General features: G+C 45.4%; 2 protein-coding genes across 6 annotated transcripts; one reads left to right on the plus strand and one right to left on the minus strand.

Moving 5' to 3' along the window:
* Positions 1–92: 92 nt before the first annotated feature.
* CAMLG (calcium modulating ligand) lies at positions 93–18429 on the plus strand. Of its 3 annotated transcripts, none has more exons than XM_078613302.1 (6): positions 93–627; positions 15126–15262; positions 15587–15807; positions 16035–16262; positions 16475–16540; positions 17146–18429. In XM_078613302.1, the coding sequence occupies exons 1-6, from the start codon at positions 182–184 to the stop codon at positions 17323–17325; spliced, it is 1278 nt and encodes a 425-aa protein (XP_078469428.1). In that variant the 5' UTR covers positions 93–181; the 3' UTR covers positions 17326–18429. The 3 variants fall into 3 exon arrangements, with proteins under 3 accessions (XP_078469428.1, XP_078469430.1, XP_078469429.1); XM_078613304.1 differs by lacking the exon at positions 93–627 and adding an exon at positions 1892–1981; XM_078613303.1 differs by lacking the exon at positions 93–627 and adding an exon at positions 14040–14163.
* Positions 715–13787, minus strand: LOC144732065 (uncharacterized). 3 transcript variants are annotated; one of them, XM_078613299.1, is made up of 15 exons: positions 13723–13787; positions 13181–13330; positions 12368–12441; positions 11912–11967; positions 11512–11590; positions 10874–10996; positions 10170–10222; positions 9179–9748; positions 7963–8110; positions 7588–7693; positions 6575–6653; positions 5911–5958; positions 4763–4824; positions 4217–4373; positions 715–2017 (listed from the first exon to the last, which is right to left on the minus strand). In XM_078613299.1, the coding sequence occupies exons 2-15, from the start codon at positions 13225–13227 to the stop codon at positions 1910–1912; spliced, it is 1710 nt and encodes a 569-aa protein (XP_078469425.1). In that variant the 5' UTR covers positions 13228–13330; positions 13723–13787; the 3' UTR covers positions 715–1909. The 3 variants fall into 3 exon arrangements, with proteins under 3 accessions (XP_078469425.1, XP_078469426.1, XP_078469427.1); XM_078613300.1 differs by lacking the exon at positions 10874–10996 and having other exon boundaries at positions 13723–13786; XM_078613301.1 differs by lacking the exon at positions 13723–13787 and having other exon boundaries at positions 13181–13343.
* Positions 18430–19168: the final 739 nt, after the last annotated feature.

Here is a 19168-nt window from a genome sequence, read left to right on the forward strand (position 1 = left end):
TCTCCCTCCCTCCCCATATCCCTCAACCTCCTTGTCTCCCTCCTCCTCGGTGTAGGATTCCCACCACCACCACCCATCTCAAAAGAATTCTCTCATCAAAACGCTATACCACGGAGCTCATGGCATTTCTGACCAACACCACCTGGCCAGTGAATTGAAACATGTACATCGGGCCCTCAGGATGAACGGATACTCTGAACGCACCATCCGCCAAGCTGTTTCTCCCACCATACAGAAACAGCCACTTGAAACTCCGATAAAAACTGTCACGTTACCATACATAGCAGGCGTGACCAAAAAGATCTCCAAAATTCTAAACAAACATAAGATCCAAGTCCGATTCAGTACAGTACATAAAATCCGTGATCTAATTCCATCTGTGAAGGATGTCATCCCTGACTTGCAATACCCTGGATTCTATAAACGGAGTTGCAGCTGTGGTGACTGTTACATTGGGGAAACGAAACGTCATGTCTCTGATCGTGTCCGCGAGCACAAGTCAGATTTGAAACACATCAAAATTGAGTCTTCCGCCGTTGCCGATCATTGCTACAACGCGGTGGGCTCTCATGAGATTGTTTTCTCCGAGACTAAGGTGCTCTGCAAACCCTCTGGCTACCATCAAAGGTTTGTACACAAAGCCATTCAGATATACAAACGGACATAATTTCAACCGTGATGATGGGTACAAACTTAGTAATCATTGGAAAGATGTTATCAACCATGCAAAAAAGATTTAATTACACATTTTTGGACCATCTTATCTGACAGGCACTATTTTACTTTACCGAGTGTTAACATCCCTAACGTTTAACAGTACTCTCTTCATTGTCAGCCAACACTGGTATAAACATGGACATTTTCGTTCCTTTTCTAATATGTACATCCACAGTGACTTGCGCACAAACACGTCATTGGCCATGACCACGAGTACCCCGTCCCTCTGTTAGCCCCCCCCCTCCCGATACGCTCCATTCATTGGCTACCACATTCTGATAAGCCCCCCCCCTCCCCCCTTAACTGGTACTTAAGAGCTTACACCTTGAATCCCTCCCTCACTGGATGCAGCAAATCTGGCTGTGACGGTTCCACCTGATGACGGAGACTTGTGTTGCCTCCGAAACGTCGTGATTTTTATTGTTTTATTTTTATTAATTTTAATTTCATTTTTTTACCTACGTGACTTTACCGAAAGAACTAAGAGTATGTATGCGTGTACTGTATGTGCGATTCTACTTGCGTGGAGCGGTAGCGTAGCGGTTAGTGCGCTTTGCTACAAACCCGGGTCCTGGGTTCGATTCCCGCTCACGGTCGACACCAGTGACAATTATCTGAACTGGTATTGGGCCTCACCTCGGTCAACTTGGCCTCAAATAAGTACAGTGAAACCTTGGAATGTGAGCATAATACGTTCCTGAAACGTGTTTGTAATCCAAAGCACTTGTATATCAGTTGTGATCACGTGACGCTCGGCAGACAGCGTCTGCACGTACTACTCATATTGCAAGACCTCGCTCGTTTATCAAATTAATATTTATTTAAAAAAATTGCTCGTCTTGCAAAACACCCGCAGACCAAGTTACTCGCAATCCAAGGTTTTACTGTACCTGGTACGGTGTGTAAACATCACCACTAGGGAGACGAAGGTAGCTGGGCATGGCGTTGGCCACCCACCCTCATGTGTCGTGGCGGCCTTCATAGGTGTTCGCTAACAGCACTTGCTCCAACTGTCCATTACGGCTATACGGGGGATCTTTGTCTTTGCGATGCTACTCCTGTTGCTGATGATGTTGCTCATGTTTTTCTTGAGGATATTGCTGTAGATGATGAAGTTTTACTTTTGCGATTGCCGATTTTTCCGAAACTGCTGATTCATCAGCAGGATTAGAGTGGAGGAGAAACGGGAAGCTCAGCGGGTGCTGAGTTTATCCTCCAGGCGAGCGTTCATGGAGGCGAGGTTTTGAGCCCCAGAGAGGACAAGGTGAGCGTCTACGATAAGAGACGAGAGGGAGCAAGGCTGTGGGGGGACACAGACACACGCATTATGATCACTCATAGACGTACACAATCACAGAAAAACACACACTGAAACACGCACAACGGCACAGAAACAGATAATCTCAGACAGATGGGATGAGGAGACAGAGACAGACACTTCGACATATACAGAAAAACAATCAAAGATATACACACGTGTGTGTACTGTGTGCATTCGAGTATCTAGTGCGGTCTGTAAACGTTACGGAGAATTGGTGATTAACTTGGACTCTTAATCATGAACATGGATCACCAATGATCAGTGTAGATAGCAATATTGAACATTAATTATTAGTTGTTTATTTTAACTCTTAAGAATTAATATCTGTAGTTAACGATTAGGGAGACAAAGGTGGCTGGGCAAGGTGCTGGCCAGCCCCCTCAATGTCCGGTGACAGCCTTCATAGGTGCTTGCTAACAGCACTTGCTCCTACAGTCTGTTAAGGATATATGGTGGGATCTTTGTCCATAATACAGGTTTTTTCGGGTTAGATTGCATACATATATAAATGTGTCGTGAAACCTACCACCGCCCGACACAGCCAATTAGTAATGTTTGTCACAAACAGAATATGCGTGCATGTGTCTGTCTATGTATCTCCGTGTCTGTGTTTTGTCACTCACATTTCACACTTAACTTCTAATTTAGAAATATTTGTAAGAACGTAATAAACCAGGCTACGCGTTAACTGTGTGTTAACCGACTCTGTTGCATTGCATTTCCAAATTTTACTAAGTTTGTTTTCTCAAACTTCCTATTTCTCTTTCAAATTTGCCAGGCTTGTTTGTCTACAGGTTCATGCTGCGGGGTGGATTTCCACACAACTCTCTCATTGACATGCTAATTTCTCTACCCCCCCCTCTCTATTTAAGGCCTCGACACAGAGGCGTTGTGTCTCTGTGTGTCTATGTGTGTGTCTCTGTGTTCTCTCTATCTGCTTGTGTGTCTGTCTATGTGTCTGTGTTTTGTCTCTCAAATTTAGCAATCTTTGGAAGAACGTAATCAAATCAACCAGGTAGGGTGTTGACTGTTGTTAGCCGACTCTGTGTTATATTGCATTATATTTCTAAGTTTATTAGGTTTGTTTTCTCATTCATTCTTACCTGGTGACGATTGCTTGTGTTGCAATTGAAACGTCGTATTCTATTATTTCATTTTCTTTCAACGTGACTTTACCAAAATAACTGATTGGGTTCAGGTGAGGACATCGTCCTGCTCTATTTAAGACAGGAAGCAGGTGGATTGCTTCACTATTCTGGCAAATCGGCCGATTATGCTGGATGCAATTACCAGCGAAACGTCGTACTAAAATTGTAAATGTTGTGGATTTACTCTCCAACACACCGGTCGGCTGAAGTAGTAACTATTTGGCGTTTTGTTTACGTGACAAATCCCTTACTAATTAATTGGCTGTGTCGGGTGGTGGAGGGTTACGACACATTTATACTTACGCGATCTAACCCAAAAACCTTAATTATGAATGTTATTTTATTAGTTTACATTTGACGGAGGGGAAAAACAAATCGCGCGTTTTCGTCCGGGGACTTAGTGTGTTGTATCTGTGTACTTTGTTGAAACGTAAACTCAATAGTGTCAGTTAAAAGCAGACAGGCAGACAAAAAATTAGGTTTATAGGTAAGATATTGGTCGTGAAAGCCTACGTCTTAAACTTGGATCGTTGTGAACCACACTATAAACTCAAGAAGCGGAAGTTGATTACCGACCATGGCCAACATCTGTACCTGCCATGGGCTCTCCGGTTTTAAATGAGTATTGTACAATGTCACACATCCGACTCATTGGAGACTAAGGTATAGGTAGACGTGAGCATCTATAGAAAATGACAGTTACACCATCATGGACAAATACAGTGGATTGCGAGTAACTTGGTCTGCAAGTGTTTTGCAAGACGAGCAAATTTTTTAAATAAATATTAATTTCATAAACGAGCGAGGGTCTTGCAATACGAGTAGTACGTGTATACGCTTTGTCTGCCGAGCGTCACGTGATCACAACTGATATACGAGTGCTTTGGATTACAAACACGTTTCCGGAACGAATTATGCTCGCAATCCAAGGTTTTACTGTACCGCACTGGGTGTGGGCGGCAAATTGGTCAGGGTGGATACGCGATGGTCCTCTATGCAACATAGTGTATCTTATTTGATCTCGACTCACCAGTTCCTCCTCTTCCTCCTCCTCTTCCCCGTGCCTTCTCTGTCCCCGTGTCTCTTTCTCCGTTTTGTAAAAGTTGGAAAGAGACTCTAAAGTTGTGGCGGCGTCAGCCAGGGCCAGGTCGCGTATCTCCCCCAACTCCAAAGCCTCCTGCCGGAGCCTACACAGCATCACCATTAGCAATGCCATTCTCATCAACGGCATTATCAATAACATCAACAACATTTTAGTAAGCAGCAACATTATAAGCAGTAGCATCAGCATCAGCTTTTTCATCGGTAGCATCAGCTTTTATTATGTTTTATTTTTATTATTTTATTACTTCCCTTCTACGTGACTTTACCGAAAGAACCAAGAAGAAGCATCAGCTTCATCACCAGTAAGAGCAATAGCAGCATTCACAAGATAAGATAAAGTACACCAATACCAGCAGCAACGTCATCATCATAATTCTAAAAACTCAGCATCTTAATTATTACGATTGGTGATAGGGTTCTTAAAACCAATGACGATGATGCTGCTGCTGACGATACGTTAGCCGATTCCCACCTCTCTTTCTCCATCCTCATAGCGAGTCTCTTCTTGCGAATTCTCACCAAATCCAACTCAACCTGAGATACAAAGAAGCCACATTCGTCACCAGGACATCAAAAGTTATTCACTACCTATCATCATTAATAGTTAACTACTGATAATTAGTATCAATTTTCATAATTAATATTCAATATTGCTATCTATACTAATCATTGGTGATCCATGTTCACGGTTAAGAGTAAAAGTTAATCACCAACTCTCCGTATTAAGCCTTAAGAATAATCACTCAATGTCACACCTGTCAACCCCGTATCATTATCTATATTATTACAGACCAATTCAGACCTTATTGGTCACCTCGTGCCCTTATAAATCTTAACGTTCATCCTACAAAGTCCCATCACAAGGGAGAAACACAAACAAAGAGACATTTTTTTTGCTCGTAATGAAACGGCTGTACACCATATGGACCTGAAAACTAAAATTCCCTGTACAAGAATACGGGTAAACCGCATGGGTCGACAGGTATGCAATGTTAAACATCAATATAAATTAACATATTATCTCTAAAGGAAAATCTTAATAATTGGATCGTGAGATGGTGGGGCACCATAATGAGGCTTTTAATCAGCAGTGGATTGACCATGGCCGATGGTAACGAATTGACATTATGGCAAGTCCTCAATGGTGCGTTCACACGACGCGTTTTTTCAATATCGCGGTTCCTCCATCACGGGAACACCATTCGCACAATACGGAATGTGCATCGTAATAACGAGGAAGGCACACCGTTATAACGCGGGACGCATGCTGTTATACGATGGGATGCGCGGTTATAACGAGGAATGTGCACAGTGATAACGCGGGACACGCGTCGTCACGAGGAACGCGTGCCGTTATAATGCGGGATGCGTGCTGTTATAACGTACGTGCAGCCGAGCAGTATGATAGTCAGTGGAATGATACAGTAACACAGCGGCGTACCACCCTCAGTTATTCGTCCTGCCATCTGTCTGTGCGTATATCGTATCCCGCCAAACTTTATCATTGCGTTATTTATGGGGAAATGGTTTTCGCTTAACACGGCACTTTTCAGGAACACGTCCATCGCACTGAACGAGGACTTTCTGTACTCGTTAATTTCTATACCCGTCACTTCTCACCCTGCGTAACTTGGAATTCAGATTCTTCCATTCTTGACGTTTAAGAGCCTGCGACACAGAACAAGCGCAGTGAATTCACCCAAAGCACGTAAAAAGCATCAACAAATAATGCGTGACAAAATCGAACAATGAATCAATGCATCGACAAAATTATCTATAAAAACTCAACAATAATCAATGAACTAAACGATTTTTATTTTGCCAGGTAGGGCTCACCGAGCTTTATAGCTCTTTTTCAGAAGCGACCTGGCCACAAATGAAGCGGCTTGCCACGTGGAAATTTATAGCAAACTCTACACACGTTTCTAAATGGAAGGAACAATCGCAGGACCCGGAGAAAAATCCACGCGACCATGCGAAGAGAGACATGCAAACTCCAAATATACAAGCATCGGGTTGGGATCGAACAGATGACTTCCTGTATACCAGGCAAGAGAGTTAATTATTTGCAGCTCAGCCAAATAGATTCACAGTTATGGCCGTAATTCTTACAAAAACTTCCAATGCCAAAATTATATCCTTATGAATGATTAACAGCGATTTATATAAAGTATTAATAATCCGTGGTTCAAATGTATTAATAATAGTCTCGCCATTCATAAGGATTGTTAATGATATTGATTTTTAACGATTATTCTAGAAAGTTAAAGATAAATCATCTCACCAAGTTATCAAATTCCACCTGCAAGTTCTTATGAAGCTCTTGAAGGAAAGTAACGCACACTTGAGATGTCACCTCCTCCCTAGAGACACACGCAGAAATATACAATCATCCCCCGAATAGCGTTAACAGACTGTTGGGGCAAGTGCTTTTCGTGAGCACTTATGGAGGACGGCACGGTACACGCAGCACCACACCCCAGCAGCCATCGTCTCCCCAGTGGCGATGTTTACACACCGTGCCAGGTACTCATTTGAGGCTGAGTCGACCTGGGAGAGGCCCAGGACTAGTTCAAATTGTCGTCACTGCTGTTGGTGGCCGTGAGAGGGTATCAAACTCATGTTGCCGGGTTTGTAGGGAGCGCACTAACCGTTGCACCACTGCTCCCCATTAAATATATACAAAAACACAGCCATATATACCACCATATCTGTGCGTGCGCATCTCTTTGTGTGTTTGTCTCTTTAGTGTCACTAACATGTAGGTCTCGATTGACGCTGTATATGTAGAGTAGTGTGGAGCAGTGGTGGTTAGCGTGCTGTGCTTCAAACCCGGCAACCAGAGTTAGATTCCCGTGCACAGCCCACGCCAGTGATGATTATAATTATCTGAACCGGTCCAAGGCTACCCCTAGGTCTACTCGGCCTCAAATTAGTACCTGGTGCGATGTGACAAAGGCGGTCGAGCGTGGTGCTGGTCACCCACACCCTCATGTGACATCCCTGGTTTTCATACATGCCTAATAGCACTTGCCTCAATAGTCTGTGAAGGCTGTTCAGGGGATGGTGTTCGTATGTGTGAGTATCTCATTGATGTGTAGGACTTCGTGATGCTTTATATGTAGGTGTATGCTTGTGTGTGCCATGCTGGCCTTAATAGGTGCTCGCAAACAGCACCTGCCCCAAATGTCTATTGAAGGCCATACTGGAGATCTTTGTCTATGTTTGTCTGTATAGAGGAGTGTTTATGTGATGGGTCTCTGTGTGAGTTTGGGTCTCTATGGAAGTCTCACTGACATGTAGGACTCAAGGACGTTGTGTATGTAGGTGAGGATGACATCAAGCGCGGTGAGTTGGCGAACTCCTCTCTTTCGTTCTCCTACACACACTCGCACAGTGCGCACTAAACACATAGATGCACATTAATATACACACACACTCAACAACAACAGCAGCCATTCGCCATTAAGTGGTGATGGTGCCACCACGGCACTTGTGCCAGGCGCACTCTCCGAGGCTCGCTGGAAGGTCACGGGTCAGACCCAGGTTACACGAGTTGACAGGTGCACTATCTACTGTGCCAACTTTGTGTTTTAGCCACCCGGCGCTCCGCTTATTGTTGCGAGCAAAACACTCACTCACACATTCACACTCGCCATCACTTGCACTCACGTTTGATCATCGAAGCTCTCCCTGCACTGCCGGGGTGGTCCCTGGTTCTCCGTGGGCGCAGTTTCTCCAAAGTGTTGGGCTGTTGTGGCTGCAGCTGCTGCACCGCAAAAGAGCGTCGTGCCGGGCCGCTGTGCAGGGACTGGGTGCTCTGTTAAGAGATTTGGAGAGTTTTCAACTCGGTGCATCGTATCACCGTAAAAGGCCAAATACCCGCTCTAAAGGGACTATTTATCGGCCTATCTGTCAGCAGTGGCATGAGAAAGCAATTTGAAGACTGGACCTTTACCCTTCATCCACCACATATCAATTCTCCAACCAACCTTTATCCACCACATACCAATATTGATGTGTGACCTGTAACATATGGAGCAGAAGGACAATGAAAAAGAAAGCAAGTGTGAAAGTTTGAACGGTCCAAATTGTTACTGCCAAAAAAGTTCCCAGCAAATTTTATTTCCATCCATCCGTGTTACCATGGTGTTAATGTGTGCTGGAATTGCAAGACAAGAGGTCGCCTGTTCGATCTTCTGGCAGGCTTAGAGCTCATCGGATTCCTCCAGTATAAATATTCTGATTCTGAAAACAATGACACGTGGCGCCATTGGGAAGGGGGAAAACATGACGTGCGACATCATTGCCTTGGCTGTAGCGGCTTATTAGATTGCCGTTTATATTTAAGTCGACACGTTTTGGGCAACCCTTTGTTCAATTTAGCAGGATCATCTTTACCCGAGTTATGATGCCTCCCCATGTTAGTCAGACAGAGTTAATGCACAAATGCTATCAACCTTAAGTTTGGAAGCGTGAATGATGTATAACCTAACAAAGTGAGGTGAGAGCGAGTTTGAACATTTTAGCATTTACAACAAAAAAAACTAAATCGGTTTTGTTGAATCGAGAATTTGAGAATGTTGACAATTTATGTAAATAAGATGCAATATTATTACACTCGGGGTAATATAACGAGATTGACATTACAAATGAGACAATATAAACGAGACAAGACAGCGTATGTTGAACTTCTTTCTCACCGTAGCCAACCGTGTTAGTCGGAGGTGTGGGAATACAAACGGAATGGGAAAAAAAGTGACTGGATAAAAATGAAAGGATATTTTAGGCAGAAACAAACGAGATGGGACAGAAAAAACGAGACTGTCAATATGACAGACACGATGAATGAGACAGCCAGCAATAGACGTATAATTTCTCGTCTCACCGATTTGTGTCCGAAGTTGGTAGGTGTCTGCGAGGTTAGTCCACGTATTTGTGAAACTCGTTTTTCCAAAATGTTCCCAATGGAATTATCAACTTCGCTGTCTTCTTCGTCTTCCTGTTCTACTTCCTCTTCCAAGATTCTGGCTTTTTTCGAAGAATGTCCATGTGGTATCAAAGTTCCAACACCTTCCATTCCTCCCGCCTCCTCCTCCTCCTGAATCTCAGATTCCCGAGAAAGTTCCTGATCTGGGCTTTCAAGGTCCGGCGGGCTTTCAAGGTCTGGCAGGTTTTCCTGCGCATTTTCAAGGTCACCTTCATCACTGTCACGATCACTTTCACCAACAACTTCATCATTATCCGGAGGAGTTGGCTGTACAGTTTTTGACTCTGAACCTCGGCTCTCTGAAGGATTTTCCTCCATAGCTTCACCATCTTGATTTGTGGTTCCAACGGGGCTGTTTTCAGAATTATTTAGGTTTGGACTTTCTAATTCTGCGGTTGGTACTTTCCGAGCACTTCTAGTGGTAGCATCATCTTCTGGAAGAATTTGTGGGGTTCTCTTCAATGATATCTGTTGAAAGAACAGAGGAATTCAATTATCAAGATTGCAATCCCTATTTTCCAGATCTTCCATGGACTGGCTCCTGCCTATGCTTGTCCCCTGATCTTACTTTACTCCACCTCCATGCACTCCCCTACCTTCCCCCTCTCACCTCACTACACACCTCTCCACGTGCTCTCTGGCCTCACCCTCAACACGAACCCCCAGTGACACACAGAAACAACCAGAACCAAGGCTCAAAGTCAGGATCTCAGTATCTCCAACAAAGTCATTATGAAACCGACAATGATTATGAACCCCCAGAGATAGAGACACGCATGATTCGAATTCAGGATCTCAGCAGTGCCAGCCGTTAAAAACCTCTTAAAGAGAGAAACAGACACCCAGACCCAGGGCTCGAACTCAGGTTTCACAATGTTGTTGATCTAACCTTGGATTCTGGATGACTTGTGTTAGTCTTTGACTTTGCAGGGCTGGAGATTTCTAAGATCACAGAACATACGTTACAAACATCATTATCTCCATCAAGCAGTGGATAGATGGTGGTAATAAAAGCAAGGAAAGATGCATATGGATAGAAATACACCAAAATAGAAAGAGGAACACATGGATATATAGATAAAATGTATGAATGTACAGGCGACCCCCACACCTACAATCGAATTGGTTCCTGGACAACATTCGCAATTGGACCAGTCGTAAGTCCAACCCTTATTACCCATAGGTGAAATGTTATACATTGGGGTTCCGTTCCTGGAAACCCATTTACATACCATAAAAATACCAAAATTTACCGCAAAAATAAATGAAAATAACCCTTAACACACATTCATTGTAACTTAACAAACATATTTTTAAGTAAAAACACATATTAAAATCTTTAAATACTTTTCTAAATGTACATCACATTTCCTCTTTTCTGACATAGCGAGTAGATTTTTTTTTTCAAAATTTGAAGAAAATTCCCTAAAAAAGTGAAGAGCGTTGCGCAAGAGATGCGTTAGCGCTAGGGCAATCGACTCGGCATTGGGGGTCATAGATACGAGTTTTAGTCGCTGTGGGGGTTTTAGTTACTATAAAAAAGGTCGTAAAACCGGGGGGTTGCAAGTCGAGCCTTCGTAAAACAGGGGTTACCTGTATGGAGAACTTCTTTCAAACTGTGTGTAGCCAATCGTTCTAATCGGACGTACGGGAATAGTCTTCCCCGACCAGGAATCGAACTCGGGTCGTGGCGGTCAGAGTGCTGAATCATAAGTACTAGACCATTAGAGAAGGCAAAGATATGCAGGTTAAATGTATGTATGTAGCACGTATTTTGCACCAGGCTAATGGTATATCACTACATCCTATGCTCTTTCAAGATTGAGCCACATAGAGATGATTAAATGTCGAGTGAGTTCACAAACATCCACACATACAACAAAGATCTCCGCCCACACCACATAACCTCAACAAACTATAGGACCAAGTACTGTTCACGAGTAGCACCTATGAAGGTCGGCAAGGTACACGAGGGGGTGGGTGCCCAGCACTACGCCCTGTGTCTTATTCACGGCGATTTTTACACAACGCACCAGGTGCTCATTTGAGGCTGAGTTGATCTAGGAGAGGCCCAGGATCCATTCAGATAATCTTCACTGGCGTTGGCCGTGAGTGGGAATCGAACTTCGGTCGCTGGGTTCGTAGTGCAACATGTTAGCCGCTACCCCACTGCACCTTATCCACACATGCACACACATACTTGGACGTACTGCATAGCTAAACTAATTTACCTTCTTCTTCAGAGTAGTCCTGTATGCTGGGCAGCATCAAAGCCATCGAGCCATTCTCATCGTTGGTGGACACAAATAGCTGGGGGCATGGAGAAGAAGAGACCCATAGACTCACGTAGACACTCAAGAGACCCACAGACTTACACAGACACCCAAAGTGAAACAGAGACTCATAAGTCTTCCATAAATACCCACTCACCCAAAGTCCCATATGCAAGTACTGTATGCGAGTTTCTGTGCAAGTCTGTGGGTATCTATACAAGTCAATGGATAATCATGTCTGCGAGTCAGACATATAGAACCACGGCTTAAACAGCTTCTCAGTGTATCTGACATGGCCATTATGAATCAGAAATTGTTATTATGAATTTAAGATGGATGACCATTATAAACCTCTTACCTGCTTCTCCAAATGAGCACTTTGTCTTGTCGAAGACTTTTCCACAGCATCAGTGTCTGTAACGTCAACAGTTACAGAGACCCATAGACTCACATACAGGCCAGGTTTGGTACCAGCGTTAATAGATGCTCGCTAACATTATACCAGTGTTTGAGCTACACGAGGGCTCTTGGCCTTCCTACATGTCTGTGGGGGGGGGGGGGGGTAATGTAGTGGTTATTGCACTATGAACCCAGCGACCCAAGTTTGATCATGGCTAATATCAGTGGAGTATCCAGGGCTGTGTGTAAACATCGCCACTGGGGAGCCAAAGGTTGTCAGGCATGGTTCTTGCCACAACACTCCCCCGTGTGCCGGTCTTAATAGGTTCCCCCTAACAGCACTTGCCCAAACAGTCTGTCCAGGCTATATGGGGGATCTTTGTCTACAGTATGTGTGTATATGTGTATCTCTGACCTGGAGGTTCCTCCTCCACCTGTAGTTGTTCTTGCACAGCAAAATGAAACTTTCGTTGTGTGGGCTCTCTCGTGCTGTTCACACAACACGCACACACACAGAGTTGTAAAGTTGATTTTTGTTCAACCAGGTGAGAACTCAAGAGAACAGGGCGGTCTCATTTGTAAGGGTGAGCTGGGTCACCAACATGCCAAGAGCAATGACGTAATAAACGAAGTAATGTACAACAATTCTATAAGCTGAATCTATGCATGTATGTTGAACTTCTTTCGCACCGTGCGAGAAAATATATACAGTATATAGTGCATGCCTGTCAAGCCCTTATCAGTGCCTTACTTATTCTTGGTTCTTTCGGTAAAGTCACGTAGAAGGGAAATAATAAATACGATAGCAGCACCGACGAGGAAGCAGCCTAAGCCTTGGATCAGAGTTTCGTATTCATTAAACCAGGTTTTAATTCCCCGAAATCGGGTTTAAATGTATTAAAGAAAAAACCCGATGCCTGCCGCTGGAAAAATCGGGTTTTTTCCACCCATGTGACCAGGGCACCCCGGGCTTTTCACATCGTGATCTAGGCCGGCGTAACTTAAAGGATGCTTGTAGGTAGGGCAGGCAAAACCTTTACACGGCTCGGGGTTAGCCGGGCGTGGAGGAAGCGAGGCGGAGTGGAGCCCAGGTGCTTCGTGTTGGGAGCGATAGGCCAGAGACGGCGGCTTCCATAACAGCGTTAACACGATGGCTCACGACTACCACCGTCACCGTCACCCAGAAGTTAATTCGCCGCGGACGGCCCGGCCTGGCTTGGCAACTCACCTCAGAGGGCGCGTTGTGGGCCGCCTCAGCGGCTGCAGAGGCTCCATTGCGAGGGGAGAAGGCGGCGTTGGGAGCCTCCTCCACTTCACTTTTCGCTTCTCCCGCCAAAAATGAAGCTCCCCCACCACGTGACGGCACCAGAATCGATTCCTAGGAAATCGTGATGGTTTTATAGGAGGAATGGATCGATTCGTAAATAAAAATTGTTACCTCGATTAGTTTCGATTTTTCCGTTGCAGTACTGTACTTCGAATGGCGTTGGATTTATTAAATTGCTTTAAACGTCAAGAATCAGAATCTCTATTTATCCGGGAGAAATCCGGGAGAAATCCGTGGCGTCCGAGCAAACATTAATGGCAGAATCCGTTATTAACGGACCGGGTTTCGATTTATTAACATGTTCATTTTTGTTCACGAAGAGATAAAATAGATTCATTAAGTTCGGAATTGTATTGACAAGCTTTTGATTTAACGTTGCCGTATCAAGGAATGTAAAAATCTATTCAACGGATATTTATTGTTAAAACGGACGCAGATTTTACCAGCAACGCCTTGAACTTGATTGGGGATTTCTGACGTCACGTGCACGCCTTGGGACTGTGATGTCATCACCCAACATGATTCGTTACGTAGTTACGTCACCACAGGGGGCGGGGGGTCGTGGTGACGTCATCGCGCAATGGGATTCCGACTTGCGTGACGTCAGGCGCGTCCCTAGCGAGAACTCGTTGTTTTATGACGTCACCGCCAACATGAAGTCATCGATTTTATTTTAACTAATGAAGGAATCGATTATCTCCCAAAAGCTGCACTCCTTAACGTTGCGAATAAAAATAATCAGCTCAGTAGGAATCGATTCCAAGATTCTTCGAAGCGATTCCAAGCTGGTGTTCTTCCCACGGGAATCGACAGTTGGTGTTGGTGATCACGAATCGATTCCTGTCGTGTAAGAAGTCAACTCAGCCGGACAAGGCCCCAAGCAGGTTTGTACCTCCTGCCGATTAATTATCGCGGCTGATATCTTTCTCTCCTTGTCCATAATTGATTTGATCATCGTCGTCATCGTTATTATTACCATCACCAGCCACTGTCAGTCCACCGCCAGCAGTCAGAATTTTGAGACGTGTTGATAATTTTTAAATGCGTCTTCTTGAGCCTGTTGCTATCGCTTCGGATGTTGCTGATTGATTGTTGTTGGCCGAAACGTCGTGAGAATTGTATTATTTTTATTATTTCCCTTCTACGTGACTTTACCGAAAGAACCAAGAAGATGATCGCTGTCTGTTGATGCCGATGATTACTGTAGCCTTTGTGAAGACTGCTAGACTCCCATGTAATGATGATGCCGATGATGATGTTTGGGGCCGTCCATAAATGACGTCACGTACCTACGGGTAGGGGGGGTCAGATTTTTGTGACGAGGGAGGGGGGGAGTCAAAAATTGTCCAAAATCGCGTGACGTCATTTATGGACGGCCCCTTTACTGTAGGATGAGCGAGGAGGAGGCCGGGTTTGAGACTAATGCTCGTGATGCTGCTGCTGCTGCTATTGATGTTGCTACTTGAGGATGAGTAATACTGCGAGGCTGCTTCTGATTATAGTCATACAGATTACGCAAATTACAATCACAAATCTGGCTGTCACCTGGTGATGCCGGTTGTAATTACTAGCGAAACGTCGTACTCCAATTGTAAATGTTGTGGGTTTACTCTCCAACACACCGGTGTGATGTACTAGTAACGAATTTGCACATTCTGTTTACCTGACGAACCTTACTAATTGGCTGTGTCGGGTGGTGGCGGGTTTAATGACACATTTATGCGACCCAACCCAAAAACATTTCTTAGATGGATAATGTCTGGTCGCGAAAGTCTCCTACGTGTAAAACTACGATTGTGTTACTGCTTCTAAAAAAATGATAATGACGATGCTGATTTTATTTCAGGATGAACGAGGAGGTCGAATCTGTGAGGCTCCGTGCTGAGCGCAGGAGAAATCGACTCCTGCAGAACCCAGAGGAGAGAATGAGGAAAATCCTTGGGCATGGAGACATGAAGGCGAGAGACACTGGGAGACTGCAAGGTGAGAGATACACGGGGAGAGAGAGATGAGGGGTGAGAGATATACACAGGGAAATAGAATGAAATGACTGAGACATACACAGATCATACATGGTAAGAGAGAGACACGAAGAGAGAGTAGGGGAGGGAGATATACACAGTTGAGTGTCACTGACCTTTTACGTCTCTGTGTCTATATCTGTCTTTCTCTCTGCATCTGTCTCTATATCTATCTTTGTCTCTCTGTTTCTGTCTCTCCATTTCTGTCTCCGTCTCTCTCCCTTTATTTCTGCCACTGTGTGTTTCTCTCTCCGTGTGCGTCTCTGTCTCTCTCTTCTTCCTCCAGACCCTGAGAAGGAGGAGGGGATCAAGGGGGACGTGTCTCCACCACAGACTCTGCCAAAGATGCATACGAAGGAGCAGAATGAGGAGAAGGGGGGGTCCCCCACCCACCCCGCCCATGCCACTGAGCATAGCACCACCCCTCGACTCAGACTCCCACGTACGCGTGGGCCAAGCAGGGCCGAACTTGGCGAGAGATCTCTGGGTGGTGGGCAAACGCCTCCGGTGAGTGCACGCACCGCACGTGCGTATACACACGTGCAGTATAAAATACGTGCATGGGCGCATGCACAAACACATTGATACGTACGAACGCACACAAAGGTGGTACTTGGCTCTAGGGCTCTCTCAAGCGGAGGCCCTTCCGACAGCTGTGGTATGAGCAAGCCATTGCAGGGCTGCCCCTTCACATCATCCCCCCCCGCCCCCTTTCCTTTGTCTCTCCTGCACAGAGCGGCCTCGAGAACTACTTTGCTCAGCTCGACCAAGTCCTGAGGGCGGAGGGATATGGTGGTGGTGGTGGTGGAACAGCAGAGGGGTTTTTCCGGCGTCGTAAAGAGGTTGGAGGTGGCGTGGAGGAGGAGGACGAGGAAGACGAGGGGGAGGTTTTCCGTCTGCTACGTTTGCTCTGCAGTGCGATGCTGGCCCTATTCGTACGGATTTTCGTCGTCCAGTACCTGGTGAGTGAGGCGTGTCTCCCCGTTTGACTCCTCGTCCAGGATTGAACTACAAATTTAGTTACGACGTCGGAGTGATATCATGCAGGTACTAAGTGGATTCTTGCATTGCAGGATCCTGGGAGTTGGCGACAGTTTTGGAAGGGGGAGGACTTAATTCACCAGTGGATAAATCATGGCCAATGATGATGATTGTGTGTGTCTGTGTGCTACAGTCCATATTCGCTCCGTTCCTGACTCTACAAGTCGCTCTGATGGGCATTGGAAAATTCTTCCCACAGGTACAACTATTTTCACACCAATGGTATCTTTACACAGAGAAAGACACAGCGAGAGATGCACAATTTGATAGAGATATGGGGAGACAGACAGACACAGGTAGAGAGGAATAGAGAGGTGGGGGGGAGGGGGAGAGAGGCACGGCGAGAGAAAGAAGCAGAATATTTATTTATACTGGAGGAATCCGATAGGCTATAAAGCTCTTTTTCACAGATGTCCAGTAGGGCGGGTCAGAAAGTTACAACAATAAACAATACAAACACACGACACGAGTGCAATGTAGAGGAAAGGTAAACAAATCACAAACAAAAACGTGCTTTTTATTTCACCACGTAAAGCCCACTGAGCTGCAGAGAGACCTTCATATAGAGAGACACAAAGGGAGAGACTCAGAGAAATGGAGAGAGACAACCAATGAGGTTATCAGACGAAATTAGTTGTAAATGTACGGAGTTCAGATAAAAGATACCCCTCCTCGTGTCTCCCTTCTCTTCCTCATGTTTCCCTCCTCCCCGTGTCTCCCACACTCACCCCTGTGCATCTCCCTCCTCCCCTCCCCATATCTCTCTCATCTCCATGCCTCCTGTCCGTCTTTCCCTCCACTCAGTACGAACGGAGGGTTCCCAGATGGATGCCCACGGAGCTCACTCGCATCCTCACGGGGAACTCGAGGCAGCGAAGTGTTTCCACGGGAGACTGCCCGACCACCCCCTCCGCCACCACCCCCCTCCGCCACCACCCCCACCGCCACCGCATTTCCCCCGTCGGCCGCCACCGCCCTGCGTAACCTCTGGAGCCCGTCGGTTATCGGCATCGCCAGCCAGGGCAGCTCGCTCTCGGCCCTGCTCCCTCGGCTCTTGCGCTTCTACGCGCGTCTCACGGACGCCTGCGCCGACCTCGCCGTCTATTTCTTCACAATCCTGGTTTGCCACGAGGGCATGCGGGCGCTCGGCGCGGAGATGGAGCAGGAAGAGTAGGGAGGGAAACAGGGGTCGAGGAAAAGGAGGGAACAGGATGAGATGAAACAACGGCACGAGAGGGAGGTGGAGGGAGTTTCGAGTCGATTACAACTAGGGCTGCCACAGTATTTCTCACGATGCAATGTCAGATTTCGCGATATGATTCTCACGATATCTGTTTTCCATTAGTTTGTAGTATTTATTATTGTGTTGTTTTTGTGCTTTGCTGTCATTCCAGTCAAAGTTCTTCAACTGCAGTGCACACAACATCAGCCCGCCATGAGTCTTTCTATTCATTACAAACTGCAGTGCACATGCTGTCAGCTGCACAATAAATAAGCAATTACAATAACTTCTAAACCTATGACATCGGTTACTCCGGAAAACTTTTTGTAAAGCACTAATTTAATTGGCGAGAGCTATTTATTTAGAACGTGGTTAAGTGTGCTTTTCATTTTGTATATATTTTGTCAGGAAGTAAAATTTTGATTTGGAATATATTGGCCAAAATAACCACGATGTCACGATACTTTGCATAGTGGGCGATACGATTCTCGTGGTCCTTGTATCATACGGCATCATAGTATTGGCACACCACAGAAACCCTCGTCAGAAGTAGAGAATGAGAGTAGTCTAGAAGGAAACACTGAGTAGATTAGGAGGGAATGAGAGGATTACATTTGGAGAGAATGAGAAGGCATATACTCGAGAATTAATAGATTAGGAGGGAATGAGTAGATTAAAGGAGTAAATTAGGGAAGCGTTTATTAGAAGTACAGAAGTAGGAAGGGGGTGATACCTTTTCCCTCTGAGACTAAGGTATGTTTTACTACAGCTATCGGTCTTGCATGCGACAAAGGAGAATGGAAATTTCCGAACGATGAACAATGGTCTGTAACGACATGATGATAATAAAGGTCATAAAAATGAAATAACGTGCTGCCCTTTGTCGATTCACTGTCATGCGATGAAACGCCAACCTCCTAGCGGAGAGCGTGGGAAAGTTGCCGAGGATCTGTGGCCATCCTTGGATGCACTAGGCACTGCTCACTGCTTTCCTCTTAGTTTCTTCTAACGACTGCTCCATCAATTTCAGTGAATGGAGAGACATATTTGAAAGCGTATGATGTGTAACTTAGGGCAACGATTACGCCTATCCGTTCTGGCTATTGTGGAAGAGTAGGCCAAAAGACCCTCTAGAGCGGCTGCATTAAAGCTCCCTCTAGTGGAGGCCCTTCTGCCAGCAGGGGCGTGAGCAAGCGGTTGCAGTGCTGCGCCTTATCTCCTTTCGGCCCGCAATGCAGTTCCCACGTGCTCAGGGTAAATGCAGCACCCGGTTACAGCTTGCCCGTTATCACCATCTCAGCTGATTGCTGAATTTATCCATATCCTGCCTGACAAGTCTAAACCAAAACACAGAACTCGCATTTAGATCAAAGTCTTAAGTAGTTCCAATCCTGCCACAATGCCATTACGATAGCCGGCACACGAACCAAAGCTATCACCGCAGATGCAATGAACACTGTATTTTAATATTTAACTTTTTATTTTCCCAGGTCAGGCCCACTGAGCTATGCAGCTCTTTTTTAGAAGCGAGCTGGCCATAACTGATAGCTCAACGAAGTGGCTTATCAAGTGGAAATGTAAAGCGGCCGATGTGGTGCTCTTAGC

Source organism: Lampetra planeri, chromosome 41, assembly GCF_965212315.1.
Source record: "Lampetra planeri chromosome 41, kcLamPlan1.2.h2, whole genome shotgun sequence".
Classification (NCBI taxonomy): domain Eukaryota; kingdom Metazoa; phylum Chordata; class Hyperoartia; order Petromyzontiformes; family Petromyzontidae; genus Lampetra; species Lampetra planeri.

Bases quoted from the DNA above. Each gene is read 5' to 3' on its own strand.
- CAMLG (XM_078613302.1), top strand. From the start codon at position 182: ATGAACGGATACTCTGAACGCACCATCCGCCAAGCTGTTTCTCCCACC. The intron at 628-15,125 runs GTTTGTACACAA...ATTTTATTTCAG, and splicing joins CCCTCTGGCTACCATCAAAG to GATGAACGAGGAGGTCGAAT. The intron at 15,808-16,034 runs GTGAGTGCACGC...TCTCCTGCACAG, and splicing joins GTGGTGGGCAAACGCCTCCG to AGCGGCCTCGAGAACTACTT.
- LOC144732065 (XM_078613299.1), bottom strand. From the start codon at position 13,227: ATGGAGCCTCTGCAGCCGCTGAGGCGGCCCACAACGCGCCCTCTGAG. The intron at 11,591-11,911 runs GTAAGAGGTTTA...CCATGCCCCCAG, and splicing joins GTGCTCATTTGGAGAAGCAG to CTATTTGTGTCCACCAACGA. The intron at 9,749-10,169 runs GTTAGATCAACA...TTCTTTCAACAG, and splicing joins CAAGTCATCCAGAATCCAAG to ATATCATTGAAGAGAACCCC.